At 49.2% G+C, this 24742-nt stretch overlaps 1 protein-coding gene across 2 annotated transcripts; it reads right to left on the bottom strand.

Annotated features, from left to right (window-relative positions):
- LOC123448555 lies at window positions 1–24742 on the bottom strand. 2 transcript variants are annotated; one of them, XM_045125496.1, is made up of 6 exons: window positions 24515–24728; window positions 24343–24388; window positions 16635–16758; window positions 1511–1590; window positions 949–1052; window positions 1–267 (listed from the first exon to the last, which is right to left on the bottom strand). In XM_045125496.1, exons 1-6 carry the CDS (start codon window positions 24650–24652, stop codon window positions 229–231), a joined length of 531 nt encoding a protein of 176 aa, XP_044981431.1. In that variant the 5' UTR covers window positions 24653–24728; the 3' UTR covers window positions 1–228. The 2 variants fall into 2 exon arrangements, with proteins under 2 accessions (XP_044981431.1, XP_044981432.1); XM_045125497.1 differs by lacking the exon at window positions 949–1052 and having other exon boundaries at window positions 178–267; window positions 24515–24742.

Raw genomic sequence — 24742 nt, forward strand, 5'->3', positions numbered from 1 at the left:
TAATGCAAAATTCAAGATGAAATAAGAATTCTGACAAGCATATAGTGAAAATTCGCTACAAGACGTCAAATTCAAGATAGCCTAAGCCTGAGTAAATCACTACATCACCTTAAGTCATAAACCTACAGAATGTCAATAAGTAAAGCCTGATCATTCAGCTCAGCAACGTTTTACAGTGCCAGCAGGCAATTGATCAATCACAAACAAGGCAGAAACTTGAGATTGATATCAACTCTGCGCCTCTCTCAAGCGAGTGATCAGTTCGTCCTACATATGGAAGGCCACCATAATATTAGTGTTTATTTGGATGAAATGACAATTCAAACTGGAAAATACATTCGTAAACAAAATATATATTCATGAAAAGGTACAAGAGCACTCTACAATACAATAGTAATACCTCTGTTTTTATAACACACGTAGTGGCTACAATACTGTGAAATAGGACAAAACCCGTGATGTGCTACAAAATACTGTGAAATAGCATAAAACCCGAGATGTGCCAGCACTATATGTAAAACAACAATTGAAAGAAAAAGCATCACTGGCACTGTCAGAACAGTTTGCTTTCCAAAACCTTTATATTTCATCCTTTTATTCTAGCAAACAAAATACTTGCATCACTGATTTTTGGTTTATGTCCACCAATTAATTTCTACCTTCGAGGCTCAATTCTGCTAATAATTGCAGAATACATAAACTAGCATGCTAGATAGTAGGTAGGTTTGTCAGAACGTTCAAATATCGCTTCGCATACACTGAAATCACTACAAAATGAATTTTCAAGCATGTGGAGCATATTCAGAAATATCCAAGATGTCAAATGTACACGATATATCTGATATTCAATTAAGTTCTTTTGAAGCAGAATTCAAATGTTTATACCATTGATTAAGATTTTTAATTCTATGAACTTTAAATTCAGAATAAATTTCAAGCATGATATGCCTTTTTCCCCTTGGTTGTGAGGCCTCTTTGTCGGAGAAGTGCACGCAACCTCTCTACGGTGAAGGACTGCAGTGTGTGCTGTGAAAAGCCAGATATTGCTTCCTCTGCAAGATTAGAGTATCCATCAGAGTGAAAAACAACACTGCTATCGGGTTTTCGAAAAAGAAAAGAGCACACTAATTTCTCATCTTAAAATGCTAAAGCATGACTGGTTAACAAACATACTGCTTATTGTTGAATGTATGAAAACATATCTGGGTACTATTAAACCTAGAACTAATGGCTCGATGGCGTAAAAATGGTGTTCTGGGTAGATTGGTTAACACCATACATAAAAACAGAATTTGTGGTAAGAAGTTGGATGGAAGCTGACAACATATATTCAATTCTTCACCAAAATCAGACATCATCGGCTTCTGCTGAACAATGTATGACAGATATCCCTTCGCTCTATCTGCCTCCAAGATTCATATCTTATGTCACATGCATTTTTTTCAGAGATGATCAAAATAGAAGACACAGAGGTGAAGATAAAAGGTGAGAACATGATCAAGGCACTTACCAGAGGAAGGCAGTCCGGAAGAACTGCCCAACTTGGGCTTTTTTGACGACTTTTGCACACCCAAACTTCTGGCAGCACATCTACAGAAAAGAAATACAGCTTACTTTGAGAGTGAATTTATTATTTATGTGATGCTAAATAAAATAACTGATAAGCCCACGAACAAAAATAAAAGCCTTTTTGGAGCGAAAGAAACACCAGCTTTATAAAAATCTTGACAAGTGAGCATAGTTCACTTTATTGGGGGGGTGGATGAATAACCCCGCTGCCTAGGTTCAACTCCTCGCAGATGCGAATTTGGATTCTTATTTATACCGTAGGGGTTTTCCTTACGGTTATCTACCAAATAATTTGCATAATCCATTTCATAACACGTGGAGATTGCTGATGATCAAATTGTAAGTGTCAAAAAGAAATTTAAAGTTGGATCATGGAGAGCACAGTTTTAAATGTGTAGGGCATCTCCAAAGCCAACCCTCAAATCGCGCACAAACATCCGGACCAAGCTGTCCGGACAAAGTTTGCCATCCAAGGCCGTCACACATACGTCCGCACACTCATCCGGCTATCCGAAATCCCGCAAACCGGACGCGAATCTGTGGGAGCTTTGCAGGCGTCCAGATCTCTGGACACCCCCGACCCACACGAAACCCAACCGGGTGCCCGCGTCTTTGTCCGTTCACTCTTGCTCTGCATCCGCTTCACCCCTGGCAGATGCCGCCGCTATACTACCCCGGCTGCCCACCAAGGCCTTGCAGAAGCTCCGCTGCTCCACCTGCTCGCCACACCCATTTGCCTATGCCCTCATTGCACCTCAGTGTTTAGCGAAATGCTGGTGCTAAATTTTGATATTTTTTTCCCTTCTTTCAAGCAATGGATTTGGACATGGAGTACACCTATGGCAACTTCATTGAGTCGTCCAACAACTCGTCTTACTAGGAGGATTATGCAGATGACACAACGATGATGTGCGTAGGCCTTGCACACGCAGAGCGGGTGGAAGAGCGTGTTCTCGGTTTCTAGGGATCGATTGTCAAGTCATGAATCCGAACAGGGCACAAGGGCATTTGACGCAGATGGCAACTACTTCTCGCCGGCGCTTTCGGATGCAGAAAAATGTGTTTGATTGCCTCTACAATGGCATCTAGGCCTACGATGACTACGGGCGTGTTTGGTTTCCATCCTGTAGAAAAAAAGCCTGGCCTGCAGTGTGCCTGGAAGCTGCCTGGGTCCTGTTTGGTTGGATGACCTGGTCCTCACGTATAGCCTGGACTGGAGTAACTGCAGGGACGCTTAGCTTGGCCAGCCATCCAGGTACACGATTAGCCTGAGCCAGGCTACCCAGATCGAACGCCTGGCAACGAAAATTGAGGTGCCTGGCAACCAAAAGCGAGCAACAACAACAACAACAAAGCCTTTAGTCCCAAACAAGTTGGGGTAGGGTGAAACCCATAAGATCTCGCGACCAACTCATGGTTATGGCACATGGATAGCAAGCTTTCGTGATGCTCCAATCATTTAGATCTCTCTTTACGGACTCTTTCCATGTGAAGTTCGGTCTACCCCGACCTCTCTTAACATTATCAGCAAGCTTTAGCCGTCCGCTATGCACTGGGGCTTCTCGAGGCCTGAATATGCCCAAACCATCTCAGACGATGTTGGACAAGCTTCTCTTCAATTGGCGCTACCCCAACTCTATCTCGAATATCATGATTTCGGACCCTGTCCTTCCTTGTGTGGTCACACATCCATCTCAACATGCACATCTCCGCCACACCTAGTTGTTGCACATGTCGCCTTTTAGTCGGCCAACACTCAGCGCCATACAACATTGCGGATCGAACCGCCGTCCTATAGAGCTTGCCTTTTAGCTTTTGTGGCACCCTCTCGTCACAGAGAATGCCAGAAGCTTGGCGCCACTTCATCCATCCGGCTTTAATTCGATGGTTCACATCTTCATCGATATCCCCATCCTTCTACAACATTGACCCCAAATAAACGAAAGGTGTCCTTCTGAGGTACCACCTGCCCATCAAGGCTAACATCCCCCTCCTCGTGCTTAGTAGTACTGAAAGCGCACCTCATGTACTTTGTCCTACTAAGTCTAAAACCTTTCGATTCCAAGATTTGCCTCCATAACTCCAACTTCCTGTTGACCCCGTCCGACTATCATCGACTAGCACCACATCGTCCGCAAAGAGCATACACCATGGGATATCTCCTTGTATATCCCTTGTGACGACATCCATCACCAAGGCAAAAAGATAAGGGCTCAAAGCTGACCCCTGATGCAGTCCTATCTTAATCGGGAAGTCATCAGTGTCGCCATCACTTGTTCGAACAATTGTCACAACATTATCATACATGTCCTTGATGAGGGTAATGTACTTTGCTGGGACTTTGTGTTTCTCCAAGGCCCACCACATAACATTTTGCGGCATCTTATCATAGGCCTTCTCCAAGTCAATAAACACCATATGCAAGTCCTTCTTTTGCTCCCTATATCGCTCCATAAGTTGTCTTACCAAGAAAATGGCTTCCATGGTCGACCTCCCAGGCATGAAACCAAACTGATTTTTGGTCACGCTTGTCATTCTTCTTAAGCGGTGCTCAATGACTCTCGCACATAGCTTCATTGTATGACTCATCAATTTAATTCCACGGTAATTAGTACAACTCTAAACATCCCCCTTGTTCTTGAAGATTGGTACTAATATACTCCGTCTCCATTCTTCTGGCATCTTGCTTGCCTGAAAAATGAGGTTGAAAAGTTTGGTCAGCCATACTATCGCTATGTCCCCGAGGCCTCTCCACACCTCAATGGGGATACAATCAGGGCCCAACGCCTTGCCTCCTTTCATCCTCTTTAAAGCCTCCTTTCATCCTCTTTAAAGCCTCCTTGACCTCCGACTCCTGGATTCGCCGCACAGAACGCCTGCTAGTATCATCAAAGGAGTCGTTCAGATCAATGGTAGAGCTCTCACTCTCCCCATTGAACAGCTTGTCAAAGTACTCCCGCCATCTATGCTTAATCTCCTCATTCTTCACCAGGAGTTGCTCTGCTCAGTCCTGGATGCACTTGATTTGGTCAACATCCCTCGTCTTCCTCTCTCGGATCTTGGTCATCTTATAGATGTCCCTTTCGCCTTCCTTCGTGTCCAACCGTTGGTAGAGGTCATCATACGCCCGACCCCTTGCTTCACTCATAGCTCGCTTTGCAGCCTTCTTTGCCATCTTGTACTTTTGTATGTTGTCTACACTCCTATCCAGATATAGGTGTCTGAAACAATCTTTCTTCTCCTTAATTGCCTTCTGGACATCATCGTTCCACCACCAGGTATCTTTAGCTTCTCTTCTACTTCCCCTGGACACTCCAAACTTCTCTGAGGCCACCTTATGAATGCAAGTCGTCATCTTCATCCACATGTTGTCTGCATAACCTCCTTCCTCCCAAGGGCCCTCCTTAATGACCCTCTCCTTAAACGCTTGAGCTACCTCCCCCTTAAGCTTCCACCACTTCGTTCTAGCGACTTTAGAATGCTTGTCCCGCCGGACACGAATCCGAAAGCGGAAGTCAGCAACCACAAGCTTATGCTGAGGGACAACACTCTCTCCAGGTATCACCTTACAGTCTAGGCATGCACGCCTGTCTTCTCTTCCCGAGAGGATGAAATCAATCTGGCTAGAGTGTTGCTCACTACTGTAACTCACTAGATGTGATTCTCTCTTCTTAAAGAGGGTGTTAGGTACGATCATGTTGTAGGCTAGCGCAAAGCTTAAGACGTCTTCTCCTTCTTGATTCCTGATGCCATAGCCAAATCCCCCATGCACCCCTTCAAAACTTATGTTAGATGTGCCCACGTGGCCATTGAGGTCTCCTCCTATGAAGAGCCTCTCGCCAATCGGTACACTCCTAACCATGTCCTCCAATTGGCAACCAAAAGCGAGCAGTCCATACAAATTAAAAGGACTAGTAGCAATCACAGAAGTATAATACTCGTCTAGGCCCAGGCAGCAAACCAAACAAGACCTAGCCCAGGAAGCCTAGGCAAAAATCTTCCGTTTTCCAGACCCCAAGCCAGGCACCTATTTAACTCAGGCATAGAGCCCAGGTCACCAACCAAACAGCCCCTACTTCATCTTGAAGGATGCTCTAGGAAGAATTGGATTCTCTGGTTACCAGAAGTGCACAGCTGCATTACAGATGCTTGCATGTGGCACGGCCGAAGATTCATGGGACGAGTACCTCCAGATGTCTGAGAGCACATGCGCAAACGCCATGGTCAGATTTGCTATTGCAGTGGTCGAGGTGCTTTGACCTCGGTACTTGAAAGAACCAACTCTCGCGAACACCGAAAGGCTCATGGCACTCTCCGAAGTAAGAAAAAGGTCAGGTATGATCGGATCTCTTAAAGCAGAGATGGAAGAACTGCCCAAATGCTCTACAAGGCCAATATCACGGCCATGTTAAGAAGTCCACCATCATTCTTAAAGCAGCTCCATCACAGGACCTCTGGATTTGGCACGCTGTCTTTGGCATGTCGGGTCTCACAATGACGTCAATGTGTTGTTGAAGTGTATATGTGGATTGCCTAGCTCTTTCCATCAATTCGTACTTTTAGTTGTGTTGCATGAAACTTAACATGGTATCAGGGCCTAAGGTCTTGAGTTCTAGTCCTGGCTTTCGCAATTTATTCAAAAATTGTTGTTGCCACCCTTTGGGTCCACCTATAGGTCTCTTGAGCCATACCTATGAGTATATTCACGTGTTAACTTCCCGCGTCACACATGAGAAGGGGTGTTGAAGTGTATATGTGGATTGCCCCTTCCATCATGTCAGGACTTATGGAGAGGGGATTTGAAGTGCTCCAAGCACGTTTTGCCGTTGTTCGAGGACCTGTAAAAATATGGGATCTAGAGACCTTGTGGTAGGTGATGACATGCCGTGTGATCATGCTCAACATGATCATGGAGGATGAAGGTGAAGATGTTGCCTGAGGTCTGGAATTTGAGAACATGGGTGATCCTATCCAACTCCCACATCAGAATCATGCCAAGTTTGATGAGTTTGTCCAAATGCATCACCAAATTCAGCATCAAGCAACTCATGAGCGGCTTAAAGAAAGATCTGATTCAGCATATGTGGGCGCTTAAACCCTAAAGGACCAGTCCACGGACAAATATTGTGTCGGTTTTGAGGGTCAGCGTTGGAGATGCCCTGAAGCTGAAAGGACATCTAAATGTCGTTGCCAACACCAACGATCAAACGAGGAAGATGATGAGAGAGTGAGCTATCAGAGAGACGAACTGAAGATGGGTTTTTGTCAGCTGTCGACTGCAGCTGTTTTCTGTCACTGGTATTCCTTATGGGTTTTTGTCAGCTGTCGACTGCAGCTGTTTTCTGTCACTGGTATTCCTTATTATCGGTTACAACCAACGTCCCTCCCTGTCTCCAACTAACTCCCGACGGGATCGCCATGATCCGTGAAGATCGCGCCATCCCACGACGGCATCACACGGCGACTTCGTCCCATCGGGAGGGAAAGGAGGACAGGAAGAAACAACCTGACGAGGGACGTGCACACTCGCACTCCACTCCTACGTTATTTGACAGAAAGAAAGGAAAAACCTTAAACTACCGCACGTGAGATTAGGGCAAGTCTAACATTCACCCCCTTAATCTCACTGCTCTAAGCCGATCACACCAAGCCTCTGTCTCATCTCTATGAAATGGACCCTCCCGAGCGCCTTTGTGAGTGCATCAGCTAGTTGATCTTGTGTGCCCACATGATCTATCTCCACCTCTCCTTTTTCCATGCAATCTCTGATGAAGTGGAACTTCACATCTATGTGCTTGCTTCGATCATGGTGGACAGGGTTCTTGCTCAGGGCTATAGCCGATTTGTTGTCTACTAACAGCCTGAATTTCACTGATGTTGCTCCTGTCAAACTCTCCAACAGCCTGCTCAGCCACAGGCCTTGGCAGGTAGCAGCAGCCATCGCAACATATTCCGCCTCACAAGAAGAAAGTGCCACTATTTTCTGTTTCTGTGAGCTCCATGTGATCAGATTCTTACCCAAGAAGACATTCCCTGAAGTGCTTTTCCGATCGCCGGTGTCGCCGGCGTGGTCACTATCACTGAACCCAAGTAGATCAGCGCTTCCCTGTCCTCTCTTGTAGCTGTAACCATAGTGCATGGTGCCCTTGATGCGCCTCAGAATCTGTTTCACTGCTGCCCAATGTTGGGTACTGGGCTTCTCCATGAAGCGACTGACGATCCCCACCGCGTGTGCAATGTCGGGCCGCGTGTTCACCAGGTAGCGCAGGCTCCCGATCACTCTGCAGTAGAGAGTGGCGTCGAAGGGGTCCGCTCCATCTTCTTTCTTCAGCTTGAGACGACAGTCCATCGGAGTGTGACAGTTGTTGCAGTTGCTCATGTCTACTGTCTCCAGAATTTTGCCTGTGTAGTTCTTCTGACTGAGGGCGATGCCGTTGCATCCTTGCGCCACTTCTATGCCTAGATAGTAGGCTCAGCTTGCCAAGGTCGCTCATCTTGAATAGCTGTAGCATCTGCTGCTTGAACGAGGCTATATCGTCCACGTTCGTGCCTGTGATGATCAGATCATCAACATAAACCCCTACGAGCAGGTATGAGAGAGCATCACCTCCCCGGTAGACTGCGTGCTCCAGGGGGCTGCGAGTGAATCCAAGGGCGATCAGAGACTCATCCAACTTCGCGTACCATGCGCGTGGTGCTTGGTGTAGTCCATACAGTGCCTTGCGTAGCCGCAGTGCACTGTCCTCCTTGCCGGCGACCTCGTATCCAGGCGGCTGAGCCACGTAAACTTCTTCAGTGAGGTCGCCATTCAGAAAGGCGGATTTCACATCCATGTGATGTACTTCCCAGCCGGAGTGAGCAGCCAGAGCCAACAGCAGTCTCACCGTCTCCATGCGAGCTACAGGAGCAAATACTTCCTCAAAATCCACCCCCTGTCTTTGAACATACCCCTTTGCGACGAGGCGAGCTTTGTGCTTAACGACGTTGCCTGCCGGATCGCGTTTGACGCGATACACCCACTTGAGTCCGATCGCCTTGTGCCCTGCTGGGAGCTGTGCAAGCTCCCATGTCTTGTTGTCGATGATGGACTGCATCTCCACGTCCATGGCGAGCTTCCATTCCCTGCTGCCGAGGGCTTCGTCCACGTTCCTGGGCTCCTCGGCGCTGAACAGACATTGGACCAGCAGGCAGCGTTCGAATTTGCTCTCGCACGTCCTCCTCCGTTTCTTCTAGCACCCCTGACAGACGCCTGTAGCGTACTGGCTTGCCCAGTCGCCGCGTCGCATCCGTCATCATGGGACGGAGGCGTGGCCCAGCGCCCTCGTTGCTCCGCCATGGGAGTCACCACGTCGGACTGTGGCGATCCCGAAGATCCAGCAGCGGGAGTGGCGGTTTGAGGCAACTGCGGCGTCCCCAGTGTTGGCGTGGAGGGTGTCACCGCGCTCCGCGGCGTGGCCGGCGAAGATGCCAAGCCGATGTCCACTTCATGGACACCGTAGTCCGTGGTGTAAACCACGGTGAATGTCGCCGGGGGCGCTTGACAACTCCGTGCCGTTGCTGCTCCAGTCCCAAGGTCTGCTTTCTTCAAAACGGGATCGCGGGTTACCTGGACCTTACCAGTGGCCGGATTGAACACGCGATAGGCTTTGGATCCGTCTTCATATCCCACGAACACCATCAGTGTTGATCGATCACTCATCCTCGTGATCCCAGGGCCGACGAGCTTGACATGAACCGTGCAGCCGAACGTGCGCAGATGCTGCACATTGGGCTTGCGCCCGTGCTAGGCTTAATAGGGCGTGACCCCGTCCAAGCTTCTGGTGGGTGCACGATTCAGAAGGTAGACAGCAGTCCTGACTGCTTCCACCCAGAAGTACGCCGGCATCCCCATGCTCTTCATGAGGCACCGTGCCATCTCCACCACTGTTTGATTGCGCCGCTCGACCACTCCGTTTTGTTGCGGCGAGTATGGTGCGGTGGTGAAGTGCTTGATTCCATTGCGATCGCAGTACTCCTTGAACTCCGTCGAGTTGAACTCGCCGCCGCGGTCTGACCTGAACGCGCGCAGCTTGCACTGGCCGACAGTCTCGGCCATGGCCTTGATCTTCCTGAAGCGCTGGTACGCTTCGTCTTTGGACTTCAGCAGTTCCAGCCACATGTAGCGGCTATGATCATCAACCACAAGGAGGAAGTATCAGTTTCCTCCAGGGGTTACTGGCGAGATCGGCCCGCACAAATCTGTGTGTACCAGCTCCAGCGGGTGTTCGGCGCGATAGGCAGTGACCTGAGGGAACGGGGCTCGGTATTGCTTTCCCAGAGCGCATCCATCGCAGTACTCCTCCACTCGATCTATCGCGGGCATGCCCAGTACGAGTTGCTTGGTCGACATGGTTCGCAGCGCGCGGAAGTGCAGGTGCCCCATGCGCGCGTGCCATCTCCATGCTACATCATCTCCTTGCGCCAGTAGGCATGCCAGCGCGTCAATTGTGAGCACGCCAGTGTATAGCCTGTTCCCAGAGCGCTTGATGCGGGCCAGGGTTCGCCGAGCTGGGTCCCTGACGGTCATGACGCCGTCAGTGATGCCTATGACGCATCCTGCCTCGTCCAGTTGCCCCACCGACACGATGTTGGTGCGGAGGCTGGGGATGTAGAAGACGCCAGTCAGGGCGCGCTGGTCGCCCCCTTGGCAGCGGAATACACACTTCCACGCCCCCTTATGCCCACGACGGAGCCGTCCCCGAATCTGACCGTGCCTTGCAAAGTTCCATCGAGCTGGGAGAAGACATGCCTGTCCCCGGTCATGTGGCTGCTAGCCCCGGTGTCGAAGAACCATACTCCGTCCGGTGATGGGACGGGCATCACCTTCTCCTCGTTGAGGTAGACCACCTGAGGTGCTGCAAGCTGCGATGCGTCAACGCCGACGACTACAGCCATGTAGAGCCCCTGATCGTGCTCAGCCCCGGCCTGCACTAGGTTTGCCTGTTCCGATTGCCCCTTCTGCTCTTGTTCGCGCAGCCACTTTCTGCATTCCTTTTTCAAGTGGCCGGAGATGCCGCAGTGGTGACATTTCCCCTTCTTTTTCTTGCCGCTGGATCCGCCAGAGCCGTCTGCCCCGGAGTTGCCCGACGGCCCCTTTCCGGCTCCTTGCGGTTTGGGTTTTGCGGGCGACTTGTTCTTGTCGCCTCCTCCTAGAACCGCCGACGATCCACTGCCGCCGCCCATCCTTTCGCAAGCCATCCACTCCTCATGAGTGAGCAGAAGGCGTCCGGAGGACCGTGTGCCGTCGTCGAGATAATGATCTTCGCACGCCGACAGACGTCCGACGAGTTCCTGCACCGTCATGGTCTTCAGATCGATCAAAGACTCGATCGCCATGGCCATCGGGCGGTACTGCCACGGCACCACCCGGAGAAACTTCTGGACCGCCTTGTGCTCGGTGACAGGGTCGTCGTACAGCTCCAGATCGGCGACGAGTGCGGAGAGACGCAGCCCAAAGTTTTCGATGGACTCTCCGTCCTTGAACTGGAGATCCTCGAATTCTCTCCGTCTGACCTGCGCCTTGGCTTCTCGCGCCCTCTCGCTTCCCATCCGCATGGTGCGGATGGTTTCCCACGCCATCTTGGCAGTGTCCTTGGCCGCCAGCACGCGCAGCATCTCCGGCGGGACGCCGGTAAGGATGATCTGCAGCGCGCGCCGGTCGTCGTTCTCGTCAGCGGTGTCAGAGACTACCGCAGACCAGACCCGCGCGACCTACAGCTTAACTTGCATCACCAGCTCCCATTCCTGGTAGTTTGTGCGCGAGAGCATCATGGATGCCCCCGACTCCTCTCGCACCGCGCGTTCCACGACGCGGTACTCGCCGCTGCCACCGCCGCTGAGACGCGCGAGTGGCGCCTTGGACGATGACTGCATCCCGCTCTTGCTCTTCACTTCCAATTCGTCGCCAGACATGGCCGAGGCGGATCGAACACCGCCGCCGCTCCAGGGATCGGACACCCCTAGCTCTGATGCCAATTGTCGTTGCCAACACCGACGATCAAAGAGGAAGATGATGAGAGAGTGAGCTATCAGAGAGACGAACTTAAGATGGGTTTTTGTCAGCTGTCGACTGCAGCTGTTTTCTGTCACTGGTATTCCTTACTATCGGTTACAACCAACGTCCCTCCCCGTCTCCAACTAACTCCCAACGGGATCGCCATGATCCGTGAAGATCGCGCCATCCCACGACCGCATCACACGGCGACTTCGTCCCATCGGGAGGGAAAGGAGGACAGGAAGAAACAACCTGACGAGGGACGTGCACGCTCGCACTCCACTCCTACGTTATTTGACAGAAAGAAAGGAAAAACCTTAAACTACCGCACGTGAGATTAGGTCAAGTCTAACACTAAACCCCTATTGTGGTTTTGGCGTTGATGACACGTGATTAGTTGGATTAATGGCTAAGTAAAGTGTTAATACGGATTTTAGTCCAACGATGAAGTGAACAAATATATAGTTTGAGCCCCTCCACCCCGAAATGTCTACATTTAGTGCAAAATTATGTTTCATGATTTAATCGAGTCATGTAGGAAAGCTAAAGCACGAACAGGTTGTGCATGGTTTGCTATAAACACCCTTGTCGTCCACCAAAAAGCCTTCTCAAAAGTACACAGGAAATCCTTGGGAGTTTGTTGTATTCATGAAATCATGCACTCGATCAAGTATGGTAATGTGCCGAGGTGGACAGCAAAGCAAAAGGAGCAGCTAAAGGTGTGGTGCGGAACAACCCCTAAACATTACCATGGACCCTTCATCAACACCCGAAGTCCCAATTGGACCATGGATTCAAATATGCTAGATCCTGAAGGCTTGAAAAGTAGTAAATTCACTACTCCCTCTGTTTTTATTACTCTGCATATTAGGTTTGTATAAAGTCAAACCTTGAATACTTTCAACAAGTTTGTAGAAAAATGTATTAACATATACACCACCACATCAATACCATTGGATTCTGTTATGACCAGAGGCCCAGTTAGCCAAACTGGCCAAGTTATCAGGCTGTAAGCCCGCGGGAGGCCCGCACCCGCCCCACTTTTGCCGCATAATTTATGTGGGATGCCCGTTTATGCCCACATAATATTCTGCGGGACAAATGGGTTTAGTGGACATCCCACATAGCAATACACGTAAATGTTAGATTCAGTCAAGGTGTCCACGTGCAGGCTAGAGGAGAGTGTCGCCGGCGAGGTCGAACACTGAAGGGACAGCATGCACCAGATGGTCTTGATTCCGTCCATAGACTAGACGAAGTCAAGATCAAAGTATACGTTCGAGTCAGGGTGCTATTGCCAGGCTAAGAGGCATCCTTACTCCGATCATCATCCGCATATCCTATCCTCCTATGTCATGCTGTCAGCATGGACGGCGTCGAAGGAAGAGGAGTGGACGGCCTGGAGCAAGTTGGCGAGCTGCTCATGGTGTCGCACGTTGGGCGGAGAGATGAGGCGTCGGTGTTCAGGTGAGTGTTGCGGCAGGTGCGTGCAGTATTCGAGGTCATCGACTGATACTCTAACCATTGCAGCAGCTCCACTAGCAAGAGGTGGACGATGGCAAGGGGTAGCATCTTGCCGGGGCATACGCGGCGCCGAGCGCCGAACGGATCAAAGCGGTGGTCGCTGCCGAGCACGCTCGGCTATGTTCCATTCCGTCGCGATTGCTGCTCACCTCGGCTGCTGATGTGGGCATAAGTGGGTCTAGTGGAATGACCCGCAAGTCCTACATAATTTTAATGCTTGTCCACGGTTGTCCACGGATGTGATTTTTGTGGGCTTGGCCGTGGGCGTCGCAGGCAACCCGCGTCCACCTTCAGCCTGACCAAGTTATCTTAATAATATTAGGGGCTTAGCCCAGTTTATTATAGCCTAGGGAACTTATATATAGTCATGTAATCAACACTTTTGAGATTAAGCAAAGATCAATCTATCTTGATCGGCTCCAACTAGGAGTCGGTGCCCTAACCCTAGCATCCTCTTCCATCGTGCCGCCGCCACGACCACAGCCGATCCCCTCTTTCCCCTACAACCTCCGGCCAAGACCCGATAGAACCCTAGTTTCTACCAGTTTGGTATCAGGAAGCTCTGGTTCAATCATGTCGTCGCCGCGGCCCGCCTCCACCGTTCCGCTGCCGTCCACCACCACCACCCCGATGACCACCACGACCGACGCCCCGCAACTCCCCGCACCGGCCTCTTCTGTCGCGCCACTTCCTGCTGTCCTCACCCCGAAGGAATTGACCGGCGCGATCCGCGACCTGGCCACCACCGTTCAGGGTATCCGGCTCTACCTGACTGCCCCCTACGGGCCGCAGCCGGTCGCGCCACCACCAGACCGCGCCGGGACGTCATGGCTGCCCTGGCAACCGCCTCGCTCGCCTGGCCGCTGCAGCCAACACCGCAGCTGCCTATGCCACCCTCGGCCTGGCCGCTGCAGCCAACACCGCAGCTGCCTCCGCCACCCTCGGCCGGGCCGCTGCAGCCGACCCTGCAGCTCCGGTTTCCCCCCTCGTCGTCGCCGCTACAGGCCTGGGTGATCGGGTCGTCACAGCCGGTGTACACGACGTCCTCGGCGCCGCCACACATCCAGTCGCCACCGACGCCACCCCCGCAGTACGGCGGGCCCTCCAGCTTCGCCGGCCCCGACGGGTACCCGACGCCGACCCCTGCACTACTCCGCGCCGACGAGCCGTACCGCCAGGGCGGCCCTACCCACACGCCGCCGCGCTTCGCCAAACTGGACATCGCCACCTATGACGGCACTGAGGACCCCCTGAGCTGGCTCAACCAATGTGACCAGATTTTTCGGGGGCAATGGACGCCAGTGTCGGATCGCACCTGGCTCGCTTCATATCACCTCAGAGGCGCCGCACAGACGTGGTATTACGCTCTCGAGCAAGACGAGGGCGGCATGCCTCCATGGGAGCGTTTCCGCGAGCTTTGCCTCCTACGCTTCAGGCCTCCGATACAAGGGAGCCGGTTGGCGGAGCTTGGTCGCCTACCCTTCACCTCCACCATGCAGGACTTCGCCGGCCGCTTCCAGGCCCTGGCGTGTCACGCGCCTGGCGTGACGACTCGCCAGCGGACCGAGCTCTTTGTTGGGGGCCTCCCCGACCACATCCGCGTGGACGTCGAGATGCGCGGACCACAGGACATCCAGACGGCCATGTACTATGCCCACGCGTTCGAGCAGCGGGCGGTGGCTATGCAGCAGGCGTTCCGAGCCCAAGTACCTCGCCCACCCCCACAGCCGGCTATGTCTGCACCCAGCCGACCTACCCAGCCGGCGATAGGGATTTCCGCCCCGGCAGCAACTCGACCGTTCCGTCGGCTGACCCCGGCCGAACAACACGAGCGTCGTCGACAGGGGTTATATTTCAACTGCGATGAGCCCTACGTGCCAGGTCACGTCTACCCGCGCCTCTTCTACCTGGAAGCGAACGACTATGTTGAGGAGGATACAGCTCCCTCCGAGCTTGCCGAGGCGGTGGCCCCGGCGTCGGCCACCGCTCTCGTGGTCTCCCTCCATGCCCTTGCCGGCATACGAGCGGAAACAACGATGTTGTTGCCATTGACGGTTAATAGGGAGCGCCTCTTAGCTCTCCTGGACACGGGCTCTACACACAACTTCCTACCCGCGTCTACTATGAGTCGCCTGGCCCTCTAGCCGACGGGCGGCGAGCAGCTCCGAGTTACCGTGGCTAACGGTGACCATCTCCGCTGCCACGGAATTGCGCGGCAGGTTCCCATCCTCATCGGCGACGAGTCCTTCGCCATCACATGCGTCGGCATCGACTTGGGCGACTACGACTTCATCCTCGGCATCGCCTTCTTGCGGACGCTCGGACCCATCCTTTGGGACTTCGACGCACTGACCATGACTTTCTGGCGTCAAGGGCGCATGGTGCAGTGGCAGGGCGAGGGTGGCACTTCCCAGCAGTTCCCTCTCAGCTATCAACCGCCATAGCAGACTCCAAGCCGCCCCTGTTGGCTCGTGTCCTACAGCGGCACGATGACCTTTTACCGGTGCTCCTTATTCACAAGCCCGAGGGCTCGTGGCGTTTCTGCCTCAATTACCGTGCTCTCACTGCCAAGCCGACGAAGGTCAATTTTCCCATACCGGTCGTGCAGGAGCTCCGGGAAGAGCCGCCAGGGCCACGCTACCCTACGCTGGACTTGCGTTCTGGCTACCATCACGACCACTTGGAGTTTTTGGTGATGCCTTTCGGTCTCTCCAATGCGCCGGCGACATTCCAGGCCTTGATACACGACGTACTTCGGACCAGCTCAACCCTCCGAAGGCACCTTGGGAGCAGCTCAAGGAGTTCCGCCAACATTTTCTAGACGTCCAGCTCGAGGACGAGCTGTTTGCGCAGGCAGGGAGAAATGTTATGACCAGAGGCCCAGTTAGCCAAACTGGCCAAGTTATCTTAATAATATTAGGGGCTTAGCCCAGTTTATTATAGCCTAGGAAACTTATATATAGTCATGTAATCAGCACTTTTGAGATTAAGCAAAGATCAATCTATTTTGATCGGCTCCAACTAGGAGTCGGTGCCCTAACCCTAGCAGCCTCTTCCATCGCGCCGCCGCCGCCATCCGTGCGAGACGGCGCCCCTGCGCCGGCGACCACAGCCGATCCCCTCTTTCCCCTACAACCTCCGGCCAAGACCCGGTAGAACCCTAGTTTCTACCAGATTCATCATTGCATATATTTTCACATCATATAAATTTGTTACTGTAAATGTTCATACTGTTTTCTACAAACTTGGTCAAACTTTATAAGTTTGACTTCAGTCAAAGCTAATATGCGGAGTAAATAAAAACGGAGGCAGAACCTAATATAAGAGCAAAAGAAGTGCTAAATGCAACAGGAAATGCCACCAGGTTGATCTATCTCGTAGTGTACAGGGAATCCATATTTTATCCAATTGAAGAACAAGAAGATTTACAAACAAGATGCCCAAATAGCACAATATAGAGCGCTGGCTACGTGGCTGTGTAGTAACAAAAAAAAAATAGCAGTTCTACCTTTTAGCCTTGCCACTTTCCCCTTGAGTCCTAGAACCTGCGTCTTTGGCCTCACTCTCTTTCTTCTTTAGTTGCAGATGTCTGATTAAGATATTTGTCGTATCCGTCTCGATCACTTGTCCCTCTAAAATATCAGAGATCGACTAGTCAAATGACTAGACTAAGGAAAAGGCATTAAACATCATAGATAAAGGTTCTCGGTGTGACTATAGCAGATTGCAAATATAGAACCATGCAAACCTTAACATTGATCATAGATTACCAAACAACTAGAAGGTAGGCTGGCCCCAAGTCCCCGATAAACCAGATGATAGTACTGCTAGATCGTAGGCTACAATAAATTTAAGCCCCATTGGAGTGGACGAACGGAGGCCAATGCCAAGATTGAGAGGGATGTCTTCTTTGCCTCAACATCCATGATTCTCGGTGACAGGAAGACTGCCATATTTTTGGATGATCGAAGGCAGGCCATTGTTGAGATTCTTGATGAACCTATCGCTGAGAGCCGTCAGCGGCACTATAGAGGAGGGTCTTATCGGTTGATCATGGGTTGTAGACACCACCAGAGTTCTTAGTGACATAGGCCGTTTCATTTGACACAAGATCTCCAGACCGATAAGTAGCCAAAACGCTGCAGCTGCTGCCTCCCAGAGTTCTGGTACGATTCGTTCTTGTTCTTCTCAGTTCCCCAATTGGACAACAGCAAGAGCTTGTAGGACTACCCATGGATGTTATCCCCGTTTTTAACTCTGCTCACATTTATCTTATATACCTTCGAATTTCTAGTGCTCTGCGACGAGCGAGTGTGACCGCAGTTAATTAAACTAAGAAAAGCTAGTGTCAGACGGCCCGACAAGTCAATTAATTAACAGGCATACTTTCCACACACATAATTTTGTGTCTCAAGAGATCAACCTGAAATGTGCTTGCTCTTGCTTCGTACAATACACCTCATTTTTTATTACCCTTTGAATGTTTCAACAAGAGACGTGTAGCTGAGGGAAAAGATGCAAAATAACTTGTGACTTTATCCATATTCAGAATCGGCAACCTGACTTTTCATGGAGCTCCAAGTAATAGTAAGAAATAAATCTGAACTTTAGCAGCAAAAGCTCCACAAGTTCACCAGCGTTATGCAGAACAACTGATTTTAGCCGATAAGCTTGACGAAAGCAATACTTCCTTTTCTCCACAAAAAAAAACAGTACTTTCTTCGTTTTAGTCCTATTTCAACTACTATAAATTTGTCCTTGTTTTGAAAACAAAATGTATTACTTATGATATGCAAATATGGAAACTCAATAGCGAATGGAAAAAGAGCAAGCTTTGGGTTAATTTGTTATATAATATTATGACTATAGAACAGCTTGGCATACAGCATGGTGAATAAAGTGTAAAAGTTAAGAGAGCCTTATACAACTTATTCTTCTTACCAGGCTTCAGGTTTGCTTTTTTGTCAAACTATACTGATCGGTGTAAGCTTGTTTCTACTTCTTTCTGGTCAGATTGCATATGAAGTAGAACTATGAAAGTTGATTTTTTTTAATGATCTAAGAACTATGTACATATAGATTGTATTGCTTTCTGATATTGTTTTTTGACTGACCACACAGACATCTTAGCTTCGTGTGATGTGTTCCTTTTCATTGTTGCTATATGATGCCTTTCTATTTTTCAGGTGTGCGGATCGCCGACTGCCAGCTGGTCTCGTATGCTATTTGTGACTCCATCAAGTTACCCTCTTCCGCAACAGCTGCCTAATCAGCAGGCCATGTTGCGGCATTTCTGTTAATCTAGTGGTCTTTCGCACTATGCTCCATGTCTGGCACCACAACCATCGGTGGCCACAAGGAATCCATCACCATCACTTTCCAAGCCATGAACTCCAGTTATGCTTTCTGGTTCACTTAAACCATCAATGTTGACAGTGGTGCGAAGGGTGGAGATAAGAGGACTGAGAAGCGACTTGCATGGACATCACAGGAGGATATAAGATTGGTAAGTTTTCTGTGTACCCATATTTGGTAATCCAAATTATTATGTCAGCAAGAACACTAATGTACTTTGTCACAATGTAGATGAGTGCATGGTTACATTGGTTGACTGACCTAATTAACGGCAACAACAAGAATGATCAGTATTGGGGAGATGTCACTAATGTCTACCACAGCACCACTCCAAGAAATAGGACAAGACAGGTGAAGCAAGCAAAAGACCATTGGCATAGTCTTAATAAGCTAGTCTTCCAGTTCCATTGCTCTTGGACCAAGGCTCCTGCCATATATGCTAGTGGACAGTCCGGCGCCCAGTTGTTGGAGAAAGCACATACATTCAACGAGTCTGACTACGAAGCACAGTTCCATCACATGGATTGTTGGCGGGCTGTGAATGAGCACACGAAATGGACCACATACAACGAGTGGCTCGAGCAATCGAAGGAAAGAAAGACCCCAGGATCAGGGGAGATGGAATGCATCTGTCCACTCCAGAGGACGTCGAAGATGTCCCACGCCCACTTGGAATTAAAAATTTCAAGGCAAAACGCAATGGCAAAGGTAAGTGAAAGGAGGTTGCAGGTGATATGGAGTTGCTTGAGAAATTAATGGCCACTGAGAAGGAAGTTAAGAAAACTCCTAGGGATATGATAGAAATACAGCAATGTTCATCGAGTGAGTAGCTTGAGAGAGCAAGGCTCTCGGCAGAAACAGCAAGGCTCACAGCCTTTGCAGCAAAGGACGACATTGAGGCTAAGAAGCAAGAAAAGGGGGCTGAAATGATGAGAGCTTACAGATGAAATGAAGGATGAGCTTGTGAAGATCGGGACATTTCAAGGTAGCATGGGATATGGTCTGTCAGCCTGTTGAATACAGTGGACTTGGGATTCACAACCTCCGCCTGCTTAATGCAGTCCTTAGGGTTCGATGGTTATGGCAGGCTCGTGTAGTGCCTCTAGGCCGTGGAATGGGCTGAGTATCCCTATATCGCCAGAAGCAGCAAGTGTTTTCCATGCTTCTACCGTTTCCTCGGTGGGGAATAGGTGCGCTGCCATTTTCTAGTCTGACAGATGGCTAGACGGAGCCTCTCCGAGGGATTTGGCCCCGAATATCTCTGATGCAATATCAAATGGCAGACGCCAGCTTTGGTTCGAGATGGGCTGCATCACAGCGCATGGATAAGTGACATAAAGGGTGAATTCCCAGCTTCGATGGTCTTCCAATTCTGCCACCTATGGGTGATAGTAGAAAGCTTGCGCCATTCGGTGTCCAAGGCCCCAGGGAGCTTCCGCTGGATCTGGACTGCGTACAAGGCCTTCTTCGCTGCCAATTCAAGATTGCTTGCTAGGAGCGGAACAACTGTGACACTCGTCTGCGCCACTACCCCTAAAATTCTTTGGCTGGCTGATCGACTCCAGGACAGAGGGCTCCCCCATCAGCCGGCTTGCACGCTGTGCAACCAAGATCCGGAATCACTCAACCATATATACTCATGCAATGCCCTTTCTCTAGGGCAGTCTGGTTCCAAGTATCTCAGGCTCTTGGAATGGTTATCCCTTGCCCGTAGGCTAACTCCACCCTAGTGGAATGGTGGGAGCAGGTGCGCGACGGATATCCGACGAAGAAGAGCAAGGAAATCAACACGCTTGCCACCCTGGTAATGTTCTCCCTATGAAAAGAGCGGAACAGTCGCACATTCAAGAAGACTCCCTCGATGGTCTCTAGGATCATGGCACAACGGAAGCTCTAGATACTCACATGGAAACAAAAGAAGCAGAGTAAGCAGAGGATCGAGGATGGTGAAAGATTATCCATGTAGGTGCAGTGGTGGTGGATTGTGGTCAAACTTCGCTTGATGTACCCCCTTAAATTTTGGTACTGTTTCTTCCATTCATACATAGCCACATAAGCTCTCTGGAGCTCCTAGTGATCATGCACTGTTATGTGAACAAAGTTCTAGAAGGTTTGCTTTCTTTCCAGTCTTTAACTTGTGTGTCTGAAGCAAAGTTCAAAAAGGCGCGCATGGGCTCGGTGCGGCATGTTGGCAAAACACATCGCTTTGCTCCTACACACTCGAAAAAGCACAAGGCGCACCTGGGCATAGCGTTTTCTCCCACTATGCGTGATCAGGCGCATAGACGCAGCGTTTAGGGGCGCACCACGGCGCAAAACAGTGACCAGCAGGAAAAGGAAACAAACAGCATGGGCCAAAAGAGAGGGAATTTACCAAATCAAACTCGCGCTAGGGTTGGGGTCCGGCTCTCCTCTGCGCGCCGCCGACCGAAGGACCTAGAGCCCCTCCGCCTCCCACGGGGAAGCACATCTTCATCCACTTCCAGCTCCTTCCACCCGCACATTGCCAGTCCCCTCGATCTACTCCTCATGAGCCCCCCCCCCCCCCCCAAGCTCCTCGGCTTGTCTTCAACCACCAGCTCTGTTCTGCTCGCCGTCCGTATGGTGCCCGTAAAATATTGTACGGAACACCTAAGCAGCGCATAAGCGAGCGGGGCGCATGTAGGTTCCAAAACACATAATTAACACCCAGCACTGTTTTGAACTTTGGTCTAAGACCTAGTAGAAGCTATCTATATTTACATACTTCAGATTACATGCTATGTTATGCATTTTCTTGAATTGGTCAAGCTTTCCGTTGAAAGAATATATGGTGCTAATACAGAAGATTGATTTGGTATGTGCTAAACAAGTAATACTCCTTGTGGTGTGCTAGCATCCAGTACAATAGTTTGTATTTCACTTGGTCTATTGTACTACTCTGCATGTGTGGAAGTAATCCAGCTCTTCCGCTGGTGCTGGTCAAGATTACATGGAAAAAGGTAATTTGTAGTTTCACTTGGTTTATTATACTATATGGGATGTGTGGAACTAATTCACCTGTTCCGCTGGTGCAAGTCAAGATATCCATAGCGAAAAAACTGGATCGGGTAGCTCACCCCATGGACTAATTCATGTTGGTACCTAATTCTATTGCAATGAAGTCAGTGCCCACAGTGACCTCTTCTTCCCTCTTCCATGAACATCTTCCCTGTTTGTTATTTGGCTGCACCTCCAAAGTGCCTTCGTAGCTCTGTTGTGTAGATCGGCACAACACCTATTGGGCTTCTTGATAACAAGTTGTAAGTCATTGCATTATTTATCATGAATAGAGCTACTTCATACATGACACGTCAATGACATTGATTTTTTGTTCTTAATTAATAGTTGGTCAATTTGGATAATTAATAGGTGTGCCATTTTTACTGTATTATATAATAGTATAAATTACATGTTCATGTACCGTGTAAATATGCTGCTAATTTTCATACTTTCAACCTTTGGAGCAAGATCTAAGTACCCACCTAATACCATAGGGAAAAGTAGAAACAATTTTCTTTAAGGCCGACACAGACATTGGGTTTCCAACAAATGGATAATTTTACGCGACTAGTAAGCAACACCAATAATAATACTACACGATATATGCTAGTATGGAATAAAAAATGCCGCAGCTAATACTTTCAGCGTTATGCACAACAATATTTGACTGGTATATTTTCTTAATGCAAGTACTTTGTAGAGGAACTAAAGTGATAAAATTTTGACATTACTAAATTTTGAAAATCATGTAGGACCTCAGCGACACGACATGTCATATCAATCATTCTCTTTGTCTTGCATTAACATGGATGATAGCTTGAACAATTGCGACCCAATTGATGACATCGACACATCGTGGAGCAAGAAATGTTTGATTGGGTCATTGATAGGTTGATCGCCAAGCTCAAGGAACGAAATGTTGAGCAATCTCTCCCTCGAAGTGGTGGGAAAAGGTACATATAGAGGGTTCGTGGAATAGCCCATCAGAACCTCTTGCACTATTACTTCTCTGAAAATCCAATGTACACCGATAGATGTTCTATAGAAGGTTTCACATGAAAAGGCCTTTGTTCTTGCGAATTGTGAATGCGCTCACTGCATGCAATCCATATTTTACTCATAAGACACATGCCACCAACCGGCCAGGGCTCTCACCACTACGGAAGTGTATGGTAGCAATCCACATGTTAGCATATGGCACCTCTGCTGACCAACTTGATGAGGTACTAATGCTAGCTGCAAACACTAGCTTCGTGTTTGGATAAGTTCGCACAAGGAGACGATTGACATGTTTGGCAAAGAGTATTTGAGGCCCCCAAGATTGACATGTTTGGCGAAGAGTATTTGATGCCCCCGAGATGTGATGAAGTGGAACGTTTGCTTCAAATCGGGAATCTCATGGATTCCCTGCCATGTTAGGGAACACCGATAGTATGCATTGGCCACGGGAGAAATGCCTCTAATGCATGGAGAGGATAAAGTACCTGCGGTGATCACGGCGTTCCTACTATAATCCTTGAAGCGGTTGCTTCTCACGACCTTTGTATATGGCATGCTTATTTCGGTGTGGTTGGCTCAAACAATGATATTAACGTGCTTAAAAAGTCACATTTGTTCATCTAAAAGTTGAAAGGAGAAACTCCACAGGTACAGTTCACCGTCAATGGAGTGCAACATTATCGAGGTTACTACCTTGCAGATGGAATATATCCAGAATGGGTTACACTCGTGAGGACTATACCGCTGCCTCAGATAGAGATTGACAGATTGTTTGCCCGACAACAAGATAGGACAAGGAAAGATGTTGAAAGGGCATCTAGTGTATTGCAATCTTGTTTTAACATAGTGCGACGTGCAACATGCCTGTGGAAGCGTTCTTTTGTCGGTAAAATAAGGGAAGCTTGTTGCATTCTCCATAACATGATTATTGAAGATGAGGGAGAAATGGTTCGCATCACTTTGGACTTGGACGAAAATCCTAGAGCATATTTCGCTTCACCGAAGGAGGTCAATCGTGGCCCCAATATCTGCTTTGCAGATGTGCTACAAAGGAATCCATCTATTCAGGCTCGGCCAACATATCAGAAACTCAAACAAGATTTCGTCGAGCATGTTTGGTAAAAGTTTGGGAACAAAGTGGATAACTACAACTAGTTTGAATAATCTTTTATATATTAATTTTTTTCATTAAAGATTCCAATATGTAATAATTTTGTACCATTTCAAACTTAAATATTATTTTTGTTTCATTTGATATAGTTCAAGTACACATGCTTGCCAAGGACAAAGGCTATGCATAAACACATGAATCACTATTTTCGTAGTAGCATGTGTACTTTTTTTGTGCATTGTGTGCTAATATGTTTAATTAGGCAAGTGTGATCAGGTCATATGCAAAACACACGTCAGACCCCAAAGATATCATTTCAGTTGATTAGCATTATTTACAGGTCGTTTGAGGCTTACAGTCACCCTGCTGTACATGTTGTCTACACTACAATCTACAGGTGGCATGGACCGAAGCTACAGATGGCAGCCGTCTGGTCCCTGAACCAATGTACATTCCGTAGACACACTCACAGAAGCCATTGCAAAAATAAAATGGTCATAGCGGACATTTCAAACAAACAGAACATTCATCGAATGCACACTAGAAGCACTGTAGGAGAGACCAGCAAACCCTAGAGCCAAAATTATAATTTCACAGAAGTTGCTGAACCCTGCATACAGCTTCTAATAATCCATAAAAGTTCCCTCATACGCTTCACCATTAACCTGAATTTTTTTTAAATAACATACAACGACCAAATCGAAATGGATAACTGCAAGGTCTTACTGACCTGGAGGATTTGTGTCGTGCTCGCAGACATAAACCCTGAGGCCTCCCTGTGCAGAAAGATAGTTTCAGAAACAACGAGAATCGAGACGTCAAGGAACATAATCATACGCGGTTTTTCTGTGTGTGTGTGTGTTGGTGGTGGTGGGGGGGGGGGGGGGGGGGGGGGTTGGTACCAGATTGGAAGATAGGGAACTTGAGGAGAAGTTTCCTCGCGATGGCAAGCCGGTGAGGAATTTCGCCGCTCCGCGCTCTCTTGGGTTATGAGGCAACGTTGTTTTCCGGCCGCCGCCGCTGGAACCCTCGGCTGCCATGGAGTTGTCTCTCCTTTTTCTCGCTCTTCTTCCTTTACGTCTCCAGCGCGAGCGACTCAATGTGTTTTTCTCGCTCTTCTTCCTTTACGT

Source organism: Hordeum vulgare, chromosome 4H (assembly GCF_904849725.1).
Source record: "Hordeum vulgare subsp. vulgare chromosome 4H, MorexV3_pseudomolecules_assembly, whole genome shotgun sequence".
In the NCBI taxonomy this organism is placed as follows: domain Eukaryota; kingdom Viridiplantae; phylum Streptophyta; class Magnoliopsida; order Poales; family Poaceae; genus Hordeum; species Hordeum vulgare.

Bases quoted from the DNA above. Each gene is read 5' to 3' on its own strand.
- LOC123448555 (XM_045125496.1), bottom strand. From the start codon at position 24,652: ATGGCAGCCGAGGGTTCCAGCGGCGGCGGCCGGAAAACAACGTTGCCT. The intron at 1,053-1,510 runs GTAAGTGCCTTG...CTAATCTTGCAG, and splicing joins TTCCGGACTGCCTTCCTCTG to AGGAAGCAATATCTGGCTTT. The intron at 268-948 runs GCATATCATGCT...TTCCATATGTAG, and splicing joins TCACAACCAAGGGGAAAAAG to GACGAACTGATCACTCGCTT.